General features: G+C 40.4%; 1 protein-coding gene across 1 annotated transcript; it reads left to right on the top strand.

The window, feature by feature from the left end:
* Positions 1-1677: 1677 nt before the first annotated feature.
* On the top strand, positions 1678-10418 carry LOC104280180 (fibronectin type-III domain-containing protein 3a-like; the record flags this gene model as incomplete). Its single annotated transcript, XM_009877754.1, has 4 exons — positions 1678-1754; positions 5710-5947; positions 8389-8661; positions 10360-10418. Coding segments are annotated over 4 exons (647 nt in total), but the record flags the coding sequence as incomplete, so codon positions are not given.
* Positions 10419-19427: the final 9009 nt, after the last annotated feature.

Here is a 19427-nt window from a genome sequence, read left to right as displayed (position 1 = left end):
TTTGGCAATGTTCTTAAGGCAAGGAGGTTAGACAATTTAAAGGTGTGCATTTCATGAGAAATTCCTTGGTTTGTTTTAAACCTCTTACCTGGTGCTTTAATTTAATATCTCTTGTTCTTGCAAGTGAGAAACTGTAAACGATCTATCGTCCCATTTTTAGGCAGTTTATGGGTGAGGGTGTTTCTTTATAGGTCTTTTACTACTCCTCTTCTGGTAGTCCTTTTACTTTTTAACCGTCTTTAGGTGGAAGAATCCTGGTCTCTTTAATCTTTCCTGCTAAACAGATGGAAAGCCACTGTAAACTTCTGTTTTTTTGTCCTTTTCTAGTTCTGTGTGTTCTCTTTGAAAGGTGGAGACAAACACAGAACTCAAAATATTGAGGTACAGGACAGATTTATACCAAAGCGTAATAATGTTTTCTGCTTACTCTCTGTTAGTAATGATTTTTAATGTTCTCCTTGTTTCTGCAAATGACACAGAAAAACACTTGGCTGATATTTCCTTAGAAATACATGTGGTAACTGTGCAGTATTTATTTACAGCTAATTTAAGGCTTGTCACTGGTTTTGTTCAGGTGCATTACTTTGCACTTACCAACACTATTTCTTCTGCTTTTTCATCATCTGGTCATTGAGTACTGTGAGATCCTTTGCAGCAGTCTGAGAACATACCAAAAATTTGTCACCTCACTGTTCATTTACTTTTTGCAGATGGTGTTGTTAATACATCGAACAGGTTCTTCTTTGCATGCCTGTGGGACTCCTTTGGCCACTCTAGGCACTTTGAAAGCAGATCATTTACTTCTTTTTGTTTCCTGTTCTCAGGCAGGTTATTTATTCATGAAAAGCCCTTTTCCCTTTTTAGCTGAAGGCAGCATTACTTCTTTAAGAGTCTTTGAGAGAGATTGTCAAAAGCTTTTTGAAAATCCAAGTATGTGACAGCGTCCCTGTGCTCTTTGAAGGTATCCAGTTTTTCAGGTAGTACTTTATCTACAAATGCCACCTTCACACGTACCCTTTGTGTCGTAGTGACCCGAGTCTCTGCAAACTCTGTTCCTTCTGGTTTGCATGGTACAAGGGTCATCAGAGTGCCACAACTTTTCCCATCAGTAGGAGCAGACTTACTGGTTTGTAATCCACTGGCTTTTCCCTGGGATCTTAAGTTAGCGTCCTGTTCGACGCTTCCCACTCCTGTGGTACTGAGACTGCTCCAGGTGAGAAGACCATAGTAAAAGAACAGCAACTTTGTAAGTAATTTTCTTTACAGCTCTTAACTGAATACTATCTGAATTCAGCAGTCTGTTTCAAATATGGATTTGTTGTGGGTTTTTTACTTTATTTCTATTTTTAAGTCTTTTCTATTGTCTTTTCATCTTGGGATCCTTCTTGTAACTCGTCACCTGTTTAAAAGTTTTGACATAAGCTCTTCTGTGAGCTTACTGACAGAGAAGGGAGAAATATCTGCTGGTGAATTAGTTTCATTTCTGTTTTTTTCATGACTGTGTCTTAGGTTTCTAAGAGTGCCCTTTGCTATAATTTTGTCTGTACAGTTCATTGCCTTTGTTTATCCATGTTATTTTGTATATTTTTTCACAGAGACATTGCAGTTCAGTATGTTCTTTCAGCTTTCTCAAACTGTTACGTGGTGCTGTACTGAATATTTCTGTAACCCATTTAGGTCCTGCTCAGGTTCCAATGATGTCCCCAAACGGTTCAGTGCCTACTATTTATGTGCCTCCTGGATATGCCCCACAGGTATGTCCCTTCGTTTCATTCTTATTTTATCTCTTTTCATGGCAAATTATGGGAGTAGGACCATAATAGCTAATTCAGTAAATTAATGTGTCAAGTTTCAGAGTCACTGCGGTCAAACAAATAAATAAGGGGAGATGTCCCATAGGGTCATTCTGATGGGAGACTTCTCAGGCTGTATATGGGGCTGTTTAGTTACATATTAACCACTTATATGACAATAACAAGCCCTGTTCCTTGCTGAGTTCAGAATCTAGTGTACTAGATGCCCTCTGAATATAAAACACATTCATGACCCAAATAACTCCTTGTGCAGGGCCTGTACTGAGTTCTGTTCTAGCAGGTAAAACATCTGCTCTTGACACTAGTATAATTATATGTATGTCTGTAGTTTATATCTGGGAAGTTCCCTGCAGATAAGGAATAAAACAGATCAGTTACAAAAAGTGTAGAAAACAACATGGAAAAAATGGCAGCTGTCCATTGCGGCTAAATTGTCATATGACACGTGTTTCCACAGCTTATCTTAAAATGGGGCTGTCATTTTCTCACTGCTGTGTGATTCCTGATTTAAATGCCTGAAAATTAAATGTGAGCTAGATAACTTGAGCATCCTTTAAAGCAGATTAAAAGGATGATTCCTCTTGGCTATTTTTGACACCTGTATTATAATGAGATGTGTGGCCTTCTAGAAGGTGTCTCTTTTTTTCCCTCTACCCTAGAACAAGTCTAGGAATTACTGTGTCAGACTTGGATCAATACCGCTCTCCATAATGTCTTTTCTTGTGATGTTCTGTTGTTGTGACCAGTCTACCTGTGACTCCGTGTGCACCTCATGATGTACACTGAGACTACAGTATGTGAAATGCAGCCAAAAATCCACAGTGTCTAGCAGATGTTGGACTCATGATCTGAACAGCAAAAAAAAATGTCCTCTAGCAAAAGGAAAGGCTGTTAGGTTAGGTAGACTAATAACTTTTTGGTTTTTGTCTTTCATCTATTGGAAACTAGGCTGATAAGTTGATTCGTGTATCCTTCATAGTTGAGTTCCCAAACAGGCAGAAGAAAAATTAATTAAAAATAATCATGAAAGTCCATTTATCTGTAGGTCATAGTAAAAAGTCTTGATTCCTATTACAATTAATTTTTAAAGAACTGCAAGAATTTTTGAGATAAGTGAAATTCTGAATTTTACCGTATTTCCCAAGTACTTTATTTCAGTAAATGAAGTATTTACTGTTAAAAAAGTTGCTGAGGAATAGGGCTGGGCCAGCCACTAAATGCCAACAGATGCTCTCTAACCCCTCTCCCTCCTTAAAACAGGAAGGGAAACAAAATAAAGCAAAGAGACCTATGGATTGGAAAAGATAGCTAAGACAGTTTTGATAAAACAATTGATAGTATTAATAAGGAAAAAATAAAAATAGTGAACTATATCCAAATATATACAAATCTGATATAGAACCTGACTCCTTGCCAGTAGCAATCCCCGCTGATGCTGCGGAGCAGGCGGCACTGGGGCAGTCCCAGGCTCAGCGGCAGAGGGGAAACCGGATACAGGAGCTGGATTTGGGAACTCAGGATCAAAGGCAGAAGCTCAGACAGAGTCCTTCTGAGACACCAGCCACTGAAGAAGAGGCTTAACCCCCGTGATCCCTCAATTTCATACTAAATATAAAGTGTATGAAATGGATCACTCCTGTTGGTCACCTGTCCTGTCTGTTACTCACCAGAGGTGCGACCTTTTACTTCCTTGTGACCCCTTTTACCTCCTGGCACCCCCAGCGTGGTACACAAGAGCCATCAATGTCCGTGGTCACTACAGGAGCGAGTATAAGCAAGAGCCTTTCTGCACACCAGTCCCAGGCAGAACTATAAACATCAGGCATTATCTCTTCGAGTAGCAGCCGCTGTCTGCAGAAACGTGCTGCTGACTTCAGAAAGGGCAGTCTCTTAGAAGAGACTGAGCCGAAAAGTAAAATCACTGAACAGAATTGGTTCTGTTTAGCTCAGTAACCTGTGCCAATCAGAATAATATTTATAAAAGGAGTTTAGCCTTCCTCTGGAGACAACTTACAGCAGACAGGCGGGAGGACTGGGCCCTGCCAAGGCACACTTGTGAGCCTTCCCTTGGCGCTCGTTAGCGCAAGCAGGTGGTGTGCCACCACAGCCCCGTGACTTTTGAACTGAAGGTGCCTCACGTCTGTCCAGCTCAGAGTACAGGTGGAATGAGCACGTCTGCTGATTTCATCTGAGTTGAAATATTGTAGTCCAGGAAAACTGGTAGTTTATAAGGCTTCTGACATATTTATTGCTGACAGAACGGGCCAGCTGTTGCGGTTTACGATGGAAGTTCCCGTTACAAGCGCCAAGGTTTGATGGTAGTCTTGCAAACAGGAAAGGCTGATGTTATTGAGCTAAGAGTTATCCCAGAATTAATGTGGTCCGAGCATGGTTTCTTCAGGCGTAGTATATTTTTAAACATCAGCAACTGCAGATATATTTTGGGAGAAAGTGGAAACCAGCTAAATGTCTAAAGCCGTCAGCCTGGAAGAACAACTTCAGCGTAACCATCTTTTGTCTGTCCATTTTCATCTAGTTCTAGGATGCCTCTGCTTGCTTCAGGTCCTATTTGGCAGTGATCAGCGTATCATCTTGTTAGAAATTGGATATAACTACAGAATAAAGCATATTTATTTTCCTTACACCAAAGAAATAAAAAGCAGTTCATAAAATCATAAGTAGATGTATTTTTCCTTTCCTCTTTTAGAACTGTAGTTGTAAAACTCTGGAAACAAGCTGTCTTATATTCACTGGCTCTAGTGAGTTTTCCGGTGATGTCTGGTTGGTTCACTCAACTGAACAGGCCTACGCCAGACCGCATGTTTTGCTAGCACAAGTAGGATAATACATGGCTTGTTTTCTTTTTTTAACGTAAAATTATGTACTTGACATGATGCTCTTACTGCTTTTTGGAGGGTTTTTATCTGTGTAGTTGCCTTGCAGAGGCCTGCTTTTGAGTCGATGGTTGATTTAGAGGCACAGTTATGGACTTGGCAAACTCGTCATTTTACACTATTAAACCTTAGGTCCATGCTGCTATGAACTGGGTATCTATTTCTGATTTACCTACGCTATTAGCAGAGGCAAGAAAACAAATAAATTAAAAACCAAGTAGCCTGTTTTTTTATGGAAGCTGCTTCCCACCTAATCTGAATCTGCCCATAAAATTGTGACAAATTAAATTTTTTTGTAAACAAAAATGGCTTAAATAATTAAAAGTAAATTTCAGTGTTTAAAAAATATCGTTGAACAGTGGGAGTTTTAATCATGTTTACTGCTGTTAACATACCCTGCCTTTAGGATACCACACAGTTATGGTTGCACAGATGTAAAGAGTGTTGTCCTTGGTGAAATTACTTTTTACTCAAAATGGACAATTTCTGTATACTAAAAATAGGAGCCCATTTTTTAAAGTCACATGATATGTATGTATTTTAAAGCTGTGTTCACGTAAGTAATTTTTACTAATTCCCAGCTTTCTATTTATGTAAGTAAGGCAGGATCAGCTTCATTGTGTATGTACTTCTGTGTCTTCTGAATACAGATTTCATTCTGCCATTACACAAGAAGCATAAAGCTCTGTCTTTCTCAGTATGGTAGTGAAGTTTTCCAACAATTTCCTAGACCAACATCACCTGCCTTGCATTGGTTCAGCTAGCAGGGTAATTTGGGGGTGTACAGATGAGATTGCTGTCAGAACAAACAAAAGCAGAAGCTCCATTCCAGATGTACCAGATGCACACCAGCCCCTAATAGATAAAACCATGATAAAACCAATGATTGATCTTCCAAGCAGCTTTCTGTTTTATTATTCCTTGTTTTGTTTAAGTATCTGTAAAACATGCTTTTCATGCTGTCATTTCTCTCTTGGTGTGTGGGGTCTCTCACTGTCCAGGTTATTGAGGATAACGGTGTTCGAAGGGTTGTGGTGGTTCCCCAGGCTCCTGAATTTCATCCTGGTGGCCACGCGGTGATACACAGGCCTCCGCATCCCCCACTGCCTGGCTTCCTTCCTCTGCCAGCCATGATACCCCCTCCACCACGTCACATATACTCACCCGTGACCGGAGCCAGTGACATGGCGACACAGTACATTCCACAGTATCACACCTCACAAGTATACGGGGATCTGGGTAAGTAGCTCATTGAATATCGCAAGTTCTGTCAAAGGAAATAATCATAGAATCACAGAATGGCCTAGGCTGGAAGGGACCTTAGAGATCATCTAGTCCAACCTCCCTGTCATGGGCAGGGACGCCACGGCTCGACTAGACCAGGCAACACATGGGGACCGAGCAGGAACTGAACCCGCGACCTCGGTGTTGTCATTGTTTTCAGCACCACGCTCAAACCACTGAGCTAACTGGCCCCTTAATGCTCTGTTTGTTTCCAGCATCTGTTAGGCTGAGGTACTGGCTTTCTCAAGCAAGACTTACAGCTTCAATGGGAGCTACGCACAAAAGTTTTATGAGGATAGCAGTCTTGTTTTTACTGAAGCTTTTTATGAAAGTTCTTGTAATTAATTTGACGTGTCTGCTCAGCAATCCATTAAACACACAGATTATTTTTTAGCTGTATCAGTTACAGATTTGCCCAGGAAGGCAATGCAAGAAGTGTTTGTGGGGATTTTAGCTGATCCCCTGAGATTCAGTGTTTAAATCCATGCCTGAGCACTGTTTTGAAATCTTAAGTCTTGCAAGTACCCTGTTTGAAGCATGAAACGGGAGTTCCTAGTCTTGATTCTGAAAAAAGGTTTGATATTTTTCATAGAACTAGATGCATTTAGTCCGATGTCCATATTGAAGTCCAACTTGAATAATCAGGTGCCACTGACCTAAACGTAATCCTGTAGTTGAAGCTGTCTTTGCTAGTGCCATTGATGGTGGCAGCCTTTCATATGGTTTAGTGGCAGAGTGTATGCACCCACTAACTCAGGGATTGGGTTGTTAGATTAATATTTACAGTTCTGGTAGACTTGCTTTTTCTGTAGGTAAACTTGTGCTGTAAAGCAAATGCTGGCCTTGGAAGACTGTTAGAGAGCAATGACAGGCTGCTGCTTTTAGAGAAAAAACCTGGAAGCTGTGGAGCAGAAGACTAAACAAAACTTTATCATGTCTCCATAGATTTGTAGCATTCTATGATACGACTAAAATAATGTGAAAATATCCTCCATGTAGTCACCGTGCTTACATAGTCATGATGTACAAAGCCATCAGATAAGAATATACCAATCTTCCTGAAATTCTTAGTATTTCTGTATTCTGAAGTTATACTTTATTTCTTCCTCGCATTAATCTGATAACAGTAAATTATTAGATGCTCTTTGGGTGCTTAGTTACAGTTTTGTTAATTTCTTGGCTTCCTGTAGACGTCAGTTGTTTGCTTTTAGTTTACTAAATTAAGAGACTGGAGTATGATCATTAAATGCATAAAAGATAAAGGATAATTCTTAATGGAATAATGTTTTTTAGATTTCTGCTGCTAGCATATAACCCTTTAAATATGAATTCACTGATAATTTGCTAAACTGCTAATGTAAAAAAAATAAAGTGGGATTCTTTTATTTTGTTTTGTTTTAAATATTTATGTAAGATGCCCTTGGATTTAGGGAATTAGAGGACTTGAGATGCTTTAATTTCTCACATACTTGCTACAGACTTCATATTTAATTGTGGACCGCTGATTGTGGCTATGGCTTTTCGGAAGGCAAAGCTCACAGTTAGGCTCCTGTATGAGGAATCTTGAATTTTTTCCCCTTAAATTCAGAAGTGCTTAGTTCTCTAACAAGAGCACCCAAATTGCTGGTAGTGAAAATCAAATTTCTTAATAGTTGCAGCTTATCTAGTAGTTCTCTGGGAAATTTTCTGGGAATTAAGCTGACCTAAAAAAAATAGGAACTGAGAAGTTATCTAATTTTGTGATTCCTTCTTACAAGGAAGTTTTTGTGTTATCTTATTTTCTATACTTCTATTGCATAAGGAATAGCAAATAATGAACTTCTTCAAATCAAGTGATTCAGTTTACCTCAAAGTGGACAAATTCTATGCTGGTTTTTGTCATGTGGTATACACTGTTTTAAAGCCTTGAGTCAGTAAGCTGTGTGTAAATATAAAGGTGAAATGGTTGCATTCTGGAACTTAAAACTTCTGCATTTTAAAACTTAAAACTACTGTATTTTTAATTTAACATCAGAGCAAATCTCCTTCCATTTAATGAAGTAGTACAGTTTTCCTGTGTTGACTTTATCCTGTACCTTACAACTCAAGGTAGATTATCGAAACATTTTAAGAGTAATTTTTTAAGTAGAAAGAAGATGTGGGAAGGAAAGATTACATCTCCTTCTCTAATATTTTGTTCATGTCCAGTTAGTGTATATCAGTGTACCTGCTGGACACTTCAGTTTTGCAGTAGCAGTGGAGATATAATTTTAAACACAACTCTGTGTTTAAAGTGGAGATATAATTTTAAACACAAGCGTGTGTGCACTTAACGCACATAGCATTTTTAAATAGATTTTTAATTACATTCTGTTCCTAGTGATTACTTTTATTTTTTCTTCTTCTCTTTAATTTAGACACTCTGCCTGCCCATGGAAGATCCAACTTTAGAGACGAAAGGTCTAGTAAAACATATGAAAGGTTACAAAAAAAATTAAAAGATCGACATGGAACTCAGAAGGATAAGTTAAACAGTCCTCCGTCATCTCCTCAGAAATGTCCTTCTCCTGCAAGTGAACATAATGGACTTACGAAAGGACAGGATACAGCTGGTCTAAGCACAGGGTCTACCAAAAGCAAGTCTTTGGGTAAAGGAAAAAGCAATTCTCAGACAGACACGGAAGTAGAAGGTAAGTGTTAACAAAAATGTTATATATAAATATATATAGCCTTTGTAGATAGAACACCAAGCTTTCACAGTCTTGAAGTTGAGTAGTAGCCCAAAACTGCTCCGATTTAGATTGAGCGGAGTTAAGGACAATCGACCTCCTCGTCACATTGGAGCAATGGGCCTAAGAGAGCAAAACTACTGAGAGGCAAGTCTCCACATAGATTGAAGCAAATCTTGTTAGTCATACCTCGTAGCACTGTTCAAAGAGAAATCTGTGCTTTATCCAGAGATATTCGTGCTTAGATTTTAATGAAGCACTGAATATTGATGGCCTGCTTGATATTGCAGAAGACATGGCAAGAGCCAGGTGTTTGATGCAAGAAACCTACATTCAACTTGTTATAGAGGAGTTATTTTGTAAAGGAGATACTGTTACATAAAATCCACATAATGCCTATCCCTACCAACTCATTACTGAAAAGCCTTTGTGGATAAAAGTCCTCACACTAGTCCATGTGAGTTCATGTTTTCTAAGACACTATCATGAGGAGTGTGTTTCTTATTAATACCTTTATTTTGTTGGAAAGTTTATGATCTCGTAAGTGGACTGAATTCACTCAGCCTTGGTCATACAGCCATTGCTGAATCTAATGTGTCACTGTGCAACTTTTAGGTCACTGGCATAGCACTTCAGATTCAGAACACAGTATTAAAAACTGGTCGTCGGCCAAGTACAATTTTCTCAGAATAGGGAACTGAAACTACTGATGCTGAGGGAAACAAGCCATGGTTTTCACAACCAAGACCAGGAAATCTCAGCCTATAGAAGTTGGTTAAAAACATGTCTAGATGATAACCTGTGAAAGCTTAGTACCAAGGGACACCTCTGAGACACAGCATGAATTAAGAAGTTGGGAATCACGGAATCATAGAATCATTAAGGTTGGAAAAGACTTCTAAGATCATTTAGTCCAACACTACCATGACCACTAAACTGTATCCTGAAGTGCCACATCTACACATTTTTTGAACACCTCCAGGAATGGTGACTCAACCACTTCCCTGGGCAACCTGTTCCAATGCCTCACCACTCTTTCAGTAAAGAACTGTGGCTCCAAACTTGAATGAGTACTTGTGAGTGTAGATCCAGAGTGGCATTTGTCTTGGCTTCAATTTACACTTTCTGTGAGCAAACTGGACTAAGGCAGAGGTGATAAAATGTACTGTTGCTTTCATATTGTACGGAAATTACATTAACAGTTCCTTAGAAGCATTTTATATGAAAAATGGAAAAGTCTACTTTTTGAAATGATTTAATTCAGGAGACGTTTGTGAAAAATATGTACTGTGACTTAGCCTTGTAAGAACAGACAAAAGTCAGAAATGCATTTAATTAGTTTTGACAGCATAAACCGTCTTAAAAATATAAAGTTGTAAGTAGATTTGACCTATGTTTAAAGTTACACATTAATAAAAGATAACTAGGCTTTCTGTATTCCATAAATCATAGAACAGATTTGGAAGTTTTATATGAACAGCTTCTTCGGGAGCTTTTTTGGTTTTACATTTCCCTAGATGAGTGCAAGTTGGCAAGATGTTCTATATTATGAATCTCTTTGTCTACGTGCAGTTGTTGAGTTTGCAGAGCTATTTCACTGTAAAGCCACTGAGCAGTATTCATGGGTTCTTTTTGTTTGCTTTGATTTTATTTTTTAAGAAAAGGATGAAGAAACAAAAGCACTTGAAGCACTTCTTTCTAATATAGCCAAGCCAGTGGTAAGTAGATAAAGCTTTCCATAAAATCAGAATGTATCTGTTGCTGCCCTACACAGTTTCTTTTTTGTCTTCCAGTTTAAAGTATCTTTAAATTCCCACACTAAAGAAAATTTGCTTAACTTCCAGTCACTGAAATGTAAATGACTGAAGTAATTTTTAGTATATTAGCATTTATGAAGTTAAAATTGTCTTGATACTTATTATGTGGAGTTATTCTTCCTGACCACTCTGTGAAATCTCAGTATTAACAGAATTATACAAAATATGTATAGAAAGAGCTTGTAACATTGCCAGTAACATAATGATGATGCTTAATGTAAGAGGATGCTTGACATCATCTTACTGTAAAATCTGGTCTCAGTTTCCTGTAACATTATTTACTTTTAACTGTTCAGGAAACAATTTTACACACCAGATATCTCTAAACATGAGAGATATGTGATCAGCTTTTGGAAACCTCATCAAAAATGAGGTTATGGAAAACCTTATTTGGAAAGAAATATTATGACAGATTTCTCTCTAAGAGCCCCTGGCACTGCCAAGGAAGACACATATATAACATGCCAAGGAATGGGTGACTGTCATGAGTGGGCTTCTGACTTCTGCTTGAAAATCTACCAATTTCTTTTCCATTTGTAAAACTATAATTCGTAATTCTGTGTAGATACTCTTTAAAGCACTGTTGCCAGATGCTGTAGTTGCTTGCATTTTAGAGCAGGCCTGTGTTCTTTGCTTTCATCATCTGGATCTCCCTTGGTCTTAACCTTTCTGTGAGGATTTACACAACTTTTCCAAAAATCTGCGTCTCAATCCTCAGCCCACAAGCTTGCCGGAGTGAAAACAATCTATGTTCCCTACTGTAAACTGCAAAAAGTTCACTCAACTGGAATTCCAGAAGTGTGCCCTGGGTTTTCCAGTCAGTCAGCTGCTTTCTCCATGATCAAGCACCCTGCTTTTCGTCTTTCGTCAGTCCTCAGTTCACCGCAACACACACGTGCACACACTAATGCACACACGCTTCACGTACCTTGATAAAGAAGGGAAAGCTTTTATGAAAGGAAAGACATACAGAGAAGACATGGAGAAGGAAAAAGGGTCAGATGGAATGATCACTGAACTTTCAACATTGCCAGATGTCAGCTATGTGCCTTACCCCCATCACCTCCTAGGCCCTGGTTTTAGTGGCCTGATCTTGATTTTTCTTTTGTATGTTGCTTTACAGCCAGGTGAGGAGGGGCTGGGAGAGTTGGGACTCTTTAACCTGGAGAAAAGAAGGCTCTGGGAGATGTTATCAATCTGTATAGATCCCTGCATTATAAGTGCAAGAGAATATATCCAGGCTTTTTTCAGTGTGCCCAGCATCAGGACCAGAGGCAGTGGGTACAAACTGAAACACATAAAGTTCCCTCTGAACACCAGGAAACACTTCATATTCTGAGAGTGACCAAGCACTGGCAGAGATTGGCCAGACTGGTTGTGGAGACTCCCTCTCTGGAGATATTGAAGAGCCAACTTGAGATGGTTCTGGGCATCTGGCTTCAGGTGACCCTGTTTGAGCAGGGGGCTTGGGCTGAACGACCTCCAGAGGGCCCTTCGAGCATCAGCGCTTCTGTGATTCTTTGGTGCTCCAAGGGCTGAGCAGGAACTGTGTGATTACAGAGGAAGTCCTGAATACTTGGCTTCCTGCTGTGTCCAAGCATCTGGATGGGTTAACGTGTTTTCGGTGCCCCTGTGTCTTAAGTGGCTAAGCAGCACGGAGGTGGAAGCTGTCTGAAATTAGAGGAATTGAGAGAGCTGAGATGCAGAAATGGAGTTAACTGGTTCTAGCTGTTGCTGTGGTGAAGGTAGTAGGGACAGTCAAGTTCAATAGCACTTAACAGGATTACCTTGGTGATTGGAGCTAGTGGAGGGTGAGTAAAAAGAATTTTTGGAGAAGAAATTGTGACTGAAAAGAAAGCTCACAGAGATTAAGGTGTAGGGGAGAAAGGAAGTCAGTGGAAGTTGAAAGCTCTGAAAAGCAGCTCAGGTCCAAAGGACAATCAAAATTTGAGAAATCCTAAAATAGACGAGACATTTAAGATGAGAAAATGAGACCAGGAACAAACAGAATAGTAGATGTGAACTATAAGAAGAACAAAATGGAGACCAAGTAGCTTTTCTGTTTGCTATTTTTACAAGCAGACTGATGAGAGTCTGAATATCTTGTTCCTAAGATTGAGAGTGGTGGGGATAGTGGCTGAAGATGGGTGAGTCAAGGATACCAGAAGTTTATTGAGAGACTAAAGAATTGAAGTCTGATGTGGAGTAAACAAGGTGTACAGGCTGGAATGAAAAACTGTTGATTTGGACCAGACTTTTGAGAAGCTGGAGAAGAAGGGTCAGAAAGGGTTGTGGCAGTAAAAAAATAATGTAAGTCTACATCTGATAGAACTGATTTTTATCCAGGACCTGGAGTATAAGCCAGCTTTTCTGTAACTCATCTTTCTTCTGACAGCAAGTACCTGCAAAGTCCTACCAGCAGAGATTTTGGTTTGCTGCCTGTTGTTTCACTGCACAGCTGTGCAGCTCATCTCCACAGATGTTAGCAAGCAGCTATTGCTATCACTGTATTAGATCAAGCTGTTGAGACTTGTGCAGTGGATCTGAAGGCTCCAGACTTGCTGGAGGGTGATTCCAGAAAGAATTTAAGGAAGGCATTTGCTGTAAATATATAGAAAAATATAAATAATATGGATTCTAGGAAAGTATGAATCAAAATACTGTTAGAATTATTCTGTTCCATTCTCAAAGCAAAGCAGAAAAGATTTCGTACTAATGCTGGTACGTTGTGTTCAAGATTACAATCGCTTTTTGTTTTTGTGTTGTTTTGCTTTTTTTTTTTTTAACACAACAACACACGGTTCTTTCTGCATGGTCCCTGCCATTCACTGAACAAAACATAGCTGCTCTGGGAATGGGTCAGGGCTATATTGCGAAAGGGACTGATGTCTTTGAGAATCTGTCCCAATGAGTTAGGAGAATCTGTCCCAACGAGGAAGCATGTGCCTCGTTTAGCCACGTACTGCATCAGAATGGATGCAGAAACAAATTTTGTCGCAAGGTTAACTTACTGCAAGATAGAGCTGTGACCGGAGCATGCTGAACCCCAGCCTTCTCGGCGGCCCTCAAATCATAGAATCACAGAATCATAGAATTGTCAGGGTTGGAAGGGACCTTAAAGATCATCCAGTTCCAACCCCTCCGCCATGGGCAGGGACATCCCCCACTAGACCAAGTTGCCCAGAGCCCCATCCAGCTTTGCCCTTCTCAACTTTGTGAGAATGTGGATGATCCTTTCTATCCTCACTAGAAGTACGGGGACCAGTTCTCTAGAAGTGTGCGTAGTGCCCTGCTAGTGGTCAGGCCATACAGGATGTCACCCAAGTCAGGCTGTCATCAGTGGCTGCGCTGCCGAGGGGAATGGCAACTCCCAGCTTCCTGGAGTGGTTAGAATGAGACACCAAGAAGCATGATCAGCAAGTGGTATCTTCTGCAATGTTGCTAAAGACATATGAAAAAGCACCGGAGTGCCAGTACTGCTGGCAATATTCTTGTTTTCTTTCCCATTCTTTCACCCTCAACACCCAACCATCCGTGCCTTTCAGGCAGGCGTGCTGTTTCCCCTCCCTGTCACGACCTTACTTGAACATCACCGCGTGTAGTTCTGTGCCTGCAAGTCATCTCTTTGCAGACCTGAGAAGACATCACAGACTTAGGCAGTAGTAGTCTGCTACAGGCTAGACAGTGTACACAAGGCAAAAAGCCAAACTTCCAGCACTTGGAGAGGCTTATGCTTTGCAGAGAGAAGGGACTGTCAGGGCTGTGGGTGGTGGAAGACTAGCTGGTGTTGCAGCTTAGGGGAGTGTGATGATAAGAGACAGGGAGGCTGTGTTACCTTGCAGGATCAGAAGGAAGCCTCACACTGTTTCTCCAAGGAAACATTTTCCTCACCTTCCCACAACTGAACTAGGAGGCTCTATCTTCTCAAACCTTCTGTTTGTCGTTCTCAGCAGAAATGCTACTGTAGGTTTTTGATTAATGTTTTGTTCAAAGCACTCCCTGTGGGGACTGTGGCATGGTGCTCTTCTTGATGGGTCATAAACACCCTCTTCCCTGGTTGAACTTAAGTGCTGACATGGACAATACTTGATACTGGCTGTGGTGATAGTGAGATGATCAGATGATCATACAGGTGCTGTCTAATACCATATCCTCCTCCAGAAAGTCCATTATACCATATCCTGCTCCAGAAAGCCCTGAGTAGTGCTGAAGGCTGTGACCTGTCCTGGGCTATCCCATGTCTTAGTGCTCAGGCCAGGGCATGCACGTCTAAATTAGGTGGTGACCTCCATGGTGTGCTTTCATTCACACATCTCTTTTGGTTCTGCACAATGTGGGGCACATCAGCTTTGCTGTCTCCAGACTCCAGTTAGGTATTTTTATGAAAATGAGCTCTTTTTTTTTAGCTTTTCCTTGTATGCATCCCTCATCCTTTCGTATATGGCAGTGTTAAGTTGGTAACATGGTACTGCCACCAGGTGACTCTTCTTGGGGAGGTGATGAACTGTTTATACCCAGATGTAAGTTGGACTGATTCTGCTGATTGTACCATGCTGAGTCCTCAGCATTTGAGCAGAGCCTTCACCATGTCCATTAACCAAATAAGAAAGCAAGCAGAAGAGAAGACAAGAGGACCTGAAAAGGAAAAAGAAAAAAGAAGAATGGAGTAGAAGGCTGAGTATTTAATGAGGAGAGGCAATAGGAGCTCAGAATTTGAGGGCTGGTTATATAGCGTGTAAATCCCGTGGGATGGCATCATGTTTTGTGATATGTGTTTGCTTGTGGGCACCTCACCAGTTACGTACCTTGTGTCACTGCGCATCTGGTTTGTACATGCTAGAACTGCTCTTTTGTTTGACCCAAATGCATGTGTAATATAGTTAATGAGGAGATGCGCTTTTGCAAGCTGGACTGCTAATGGAGACGTGCCCACCTCTTGGTTTCGTCAGCGCTAGATAGTGTACTCAAGTATTGTACTCCGCTTTGCAGGAGCACAGAGTGCTCACAACTGGCACCAAAATCAATTGCAGTTGCTTAAATAATACAAAGTAATAAGTAATGTCAGATTTTCTGAAAAAGCCACTCCTGTGTGTCAGGGCACCTAAGAATAGTGGATTCTTCTGATCTTAACCTTTGTTCTGCAAAAATCCTTTTTTCCGTCTTACATCGCAGAGGTGTTTGTGTGGGTTTTTTTTAATAAGCTGGTGTTTTGTGCTTGAGAACTGACAGGAATTTCTGAAACTTAGTAATTCTTTTCCATAATAGGGCTCTGGCTAGAGTTGAGAAAGTCAAGTACTGGGATATTATTGAACACCAAGGTTGAAGGACAATATTGAGTAATTGCTTCCTAGGGAAGAAATTAGTAATTCCTGTCATATGCTTGCATCATGTGAAGCTGGAGTTCCGTGTTAAAATAGTATGTGCTGTTGTAGTCTAAGACTGACATACTGCATATACACAATAGAGACTTTTTTTTTACAGGAAATCTTCATTTTAGTAATTCTTAATCTTTTAATACTTTGCTTTTGCCCCTTCTTAATAGCATTGTGAGGAAGAATGTAGCTGAACCTAGACTTATCTTTAAGAATCATTCTCTTAGCTGAAAGTCGAATCTAAGAAGCAGTACCAAATGATTTATAAATGAATTGAAAAGGACTTAAATTATGTGCTCTGATTCTCTCTTGTCAGTGCTTGCACCTGTGATTTTATTTTTTTTTGGTCACTAAGAGTGATTGAAAATACTCATACACTTATATGTGAATTTACTGAAAAGCTCCAGAACTTAAAAAATATGTAATATCATAGACAGTATAGGTCCAGAAGAAAAAACTTGGTGTTACTCAGCCCCATTCCTACTGCCTCTATTCTTTTTGTTTGGTTGCTGACCTCTCATGCACGAGCTGTATTTCTGGGAACCCCACACTCCCCCGCTGCCGTTCTCTGGGGATGCAGAAAAGAAGATGATAGAAACTTCAGTGAGATTCAGGTGTGTGAGGGAGAGGGTTGGAAATGCATTTCTGGTATTTCTCCCTGCCAGAGAGCTAAGTATCTTACCTCTTGTTCTGTTCTTCTGCCCACGAGCCCATTCTCTGAGGCCCTCAGGTATCTGCCTCTTATACTTGGTCCATAATAAGTTTGCTCCCCAGCAGGGCTGGCTGGTTTTGGCTTGACTTCTTGCAGCTCCTTGGTTTAATGTGAGCCTAAGTCACTGATGGGGACCCAATGGTTTAACTTAAGCAGCGGATTTATTGCAGAACCCTCAGTTTCACTGGGCACCATCTCCTGGGCCCTCTTGACTTTGGTGTGGGTTGCAAATTTTCTAGTCCAGCAACAGGGTTACAGAAAATGGATACAGTTCTCTGCCTCATTGCAAATACAGATGATGTTTTATAGTTTTAACTTCTACATCTACCAATAACAGAGCAGTGTCTGACTTGGAGATTCTGTTAAATCGTATCCTACTGACTAATATATTTCTCTCTTTTCTCCATATGCTTATGTGTCCATGTGTATGCATAGAGAATTTATATAGCTTTTATACCATGCAGCTTTTTATGCACCGTTAGGATGTCCTTAGTTCTCAGCTTCTCTGGATACTTTTCACTTTGCATTTCTGATCATGTGCAATTCCACCAACCGTTGCTTTTAAGTTTTGGCAAATTGGCCACAGCAAAGCCTCAGGTCTCTTTAGTCACATACTCTGTTTACACAAAGTAAAACAACCAGAACAACCTGGGTTTGGTACATAATACTGCTTTGTTGTGTTGCAGTTACTTTGTTAACAGTTAACATCTATTATTTTAGAAGTCTTATGAAAGGTTTATGTGAGTTGACCAATAAATATTGCCCTAGGGGAGTAACACAGGGTAACAATTTTTCATCTAGTCAGAGACTTAAAGAGCATTTCACCCTGTTCTCTGTTATGTTTGTTGGTATATAACGATTTTCTCTAATACTCTGGGTTTAATTTTACTAGTCAAAGCCCTGTGAGTTGTCTGTTAGTCTGTAATCTGTAATGTTGTCTTTGATCTTCCTCCCACTCTTCCTGTTCCCTCTGAAGAGTTGAAATCTCTAATCTTTTATGTTCCGATAATATGGAGTGCCACCTTTCACTCATGTCAACCACACTACTCTGTTGTAAAAGAAGGCTAATCTAAAAGAAGACTAGACAGACCAGGATGTACAAAGAGAAATGTAATCTGCCAGATGTTGAATGGGATGTTCTTTGCAGTTCTGGGCAAAGCAGTAAGGTTAAAAAAAACAAGAAGAGATAAGGAGAACAGTGAGAATGATTGGAGATTTGGATAAGTGAGGAGAGACACAAATGCTAATGGTCTTCAGATACACAAACAATGGCAGAAAGGAAGGGAAGATCTAAAGCTCAGCTCCATGGTGGCTAGGACTAATAGGCTTTGCTGGTAGAGAGAGAGATACTGTCTGGACATTAGGAAAAAAATTTCAAATATTAAGGTAGCTAAACCTGGGTAGGTCCTTGAGGAACCTACACTTCTTTTCTTCAATATCCCCTGCTGCCTTCTGCAACACAGAAGGGAGGGATTGTGTGAGAGGGAGCTTTTACCACCGCAGATGCTTGCCACAACTCCAGAGACTTCCAGATATGCTAGAATTGTACTGAGATGTAGTTGTAATTAGTGTTAGTGTAGTTTGTGACCACATCAAGATTGCAGTGGAATTTCTCTTACTAAACTTTGAATTGTGTTTCCAAGGACTTCAGTAGGTAATCTTACTAGCGTTTGATCCCTGTCAAGATGTGACGTATAGTCCTGTTAGCGTATAAAGGCTTAGTAACAATATTTCTGAGACATCAAGGCTCATCTTGTTACGTTTTTCCTCCTTTGTGTTTGACTGTTACCACTAAGTCATCTGCTCTCTGCTTCATTCTTGAAGTTGGCCCATTCAGGTTTTTAGTTCAGTAGATTATAACAATTTAAGAGCACCAATTGTGAAGATAGCATTTTGATTCTGATACTCCCGCAATAGATTTCCAAAAGCAATTATTCCCAAAATAGATATATATTACAGTCATATTGTAAAACTAGTCATTTCATGTAGTGAAATGTGTTTTCAATTCTCTTATGAAATGATTTGAAATAGTGAGTACAACACAGAAACCACAATAGCATATGTGCAAAACTCCCACAAATTTCAAGACTTTCTTCCATAACAGATCCTAAAAATTCATCATTATGTGCACACACCTGTGCAATCACCTACAGAAATACGAGCATCCCCAGGCCCTTGCAGCATGGGTGGGTTTTGGGGAGCGTGGGTACCCCTAACTGCACATCTCCTTTGGGAGGCGTGGGTCTTTAGCTTTGCATGTAACTGTGTTAGTGCCGAAAAATCTCTCATTCCCTACAACCTGCAAATGCACGGGCCATTGAGAATGCTCTCTACCCAGTTACGTGCGCCCACCTGATATGTGGGTCCCCACCTGCTGCACCACAAGCCTCTGTCGCACCAGCTGGGGCGCAGCTCCTGACAGCATCTATCAGGCCTGGGTGGAGGTGGCAGCAGCGGTGGGGCAGTTTCTCATGCTGTCAAGTCCCATTTTGATACTCTCTCTCTTCCGTTTCAGCATCTTTTATCTCTAGTATTAATTTTCATGCTGCTTTTATACTTCTGAACCCTATTCCTTTTCCGTTTCAGAAGTCTCTCTGTGATTCCTCATGTCATCCACCCGTGGGTCACCACCCTGACCACAGGGGGGCTTTTGGGGCAAACTTTCAGTGTTCCATTCCCACACACTGTTTATGCTCCTATTTCTATCATGCCAGCTGTTGGTATCCAGGTTTTTCTACAAAGGCTGGGCTCTGGAGGCAAGCACCACCACAGGAATTCTTTAGGATGTTGCCCATTGTCGCAGGTTAGAGCTGGGCTGGCCACTAA

This window comes from Apaloderma vittatum, unplaced genomic scaffold (genome assembly GCF_000703405.1).
Source record: "Apaloderma vittatum isolate BGI_N311 unplaced genomic scaffold, ASM70340v1 scaffold23871, whole genome shotgun sequence".
NCBI lineage: Eukaryota > Metazoa > Chordata > Aves > Trogoniformes > Trogonidae > Apaloderma > Apaloderma vittatum.
The sequence above is the reverse complement of the archived record's forward strand: the minus strand, read 5'-3'. Positions and strand labels throughout refer to the sequence as shown.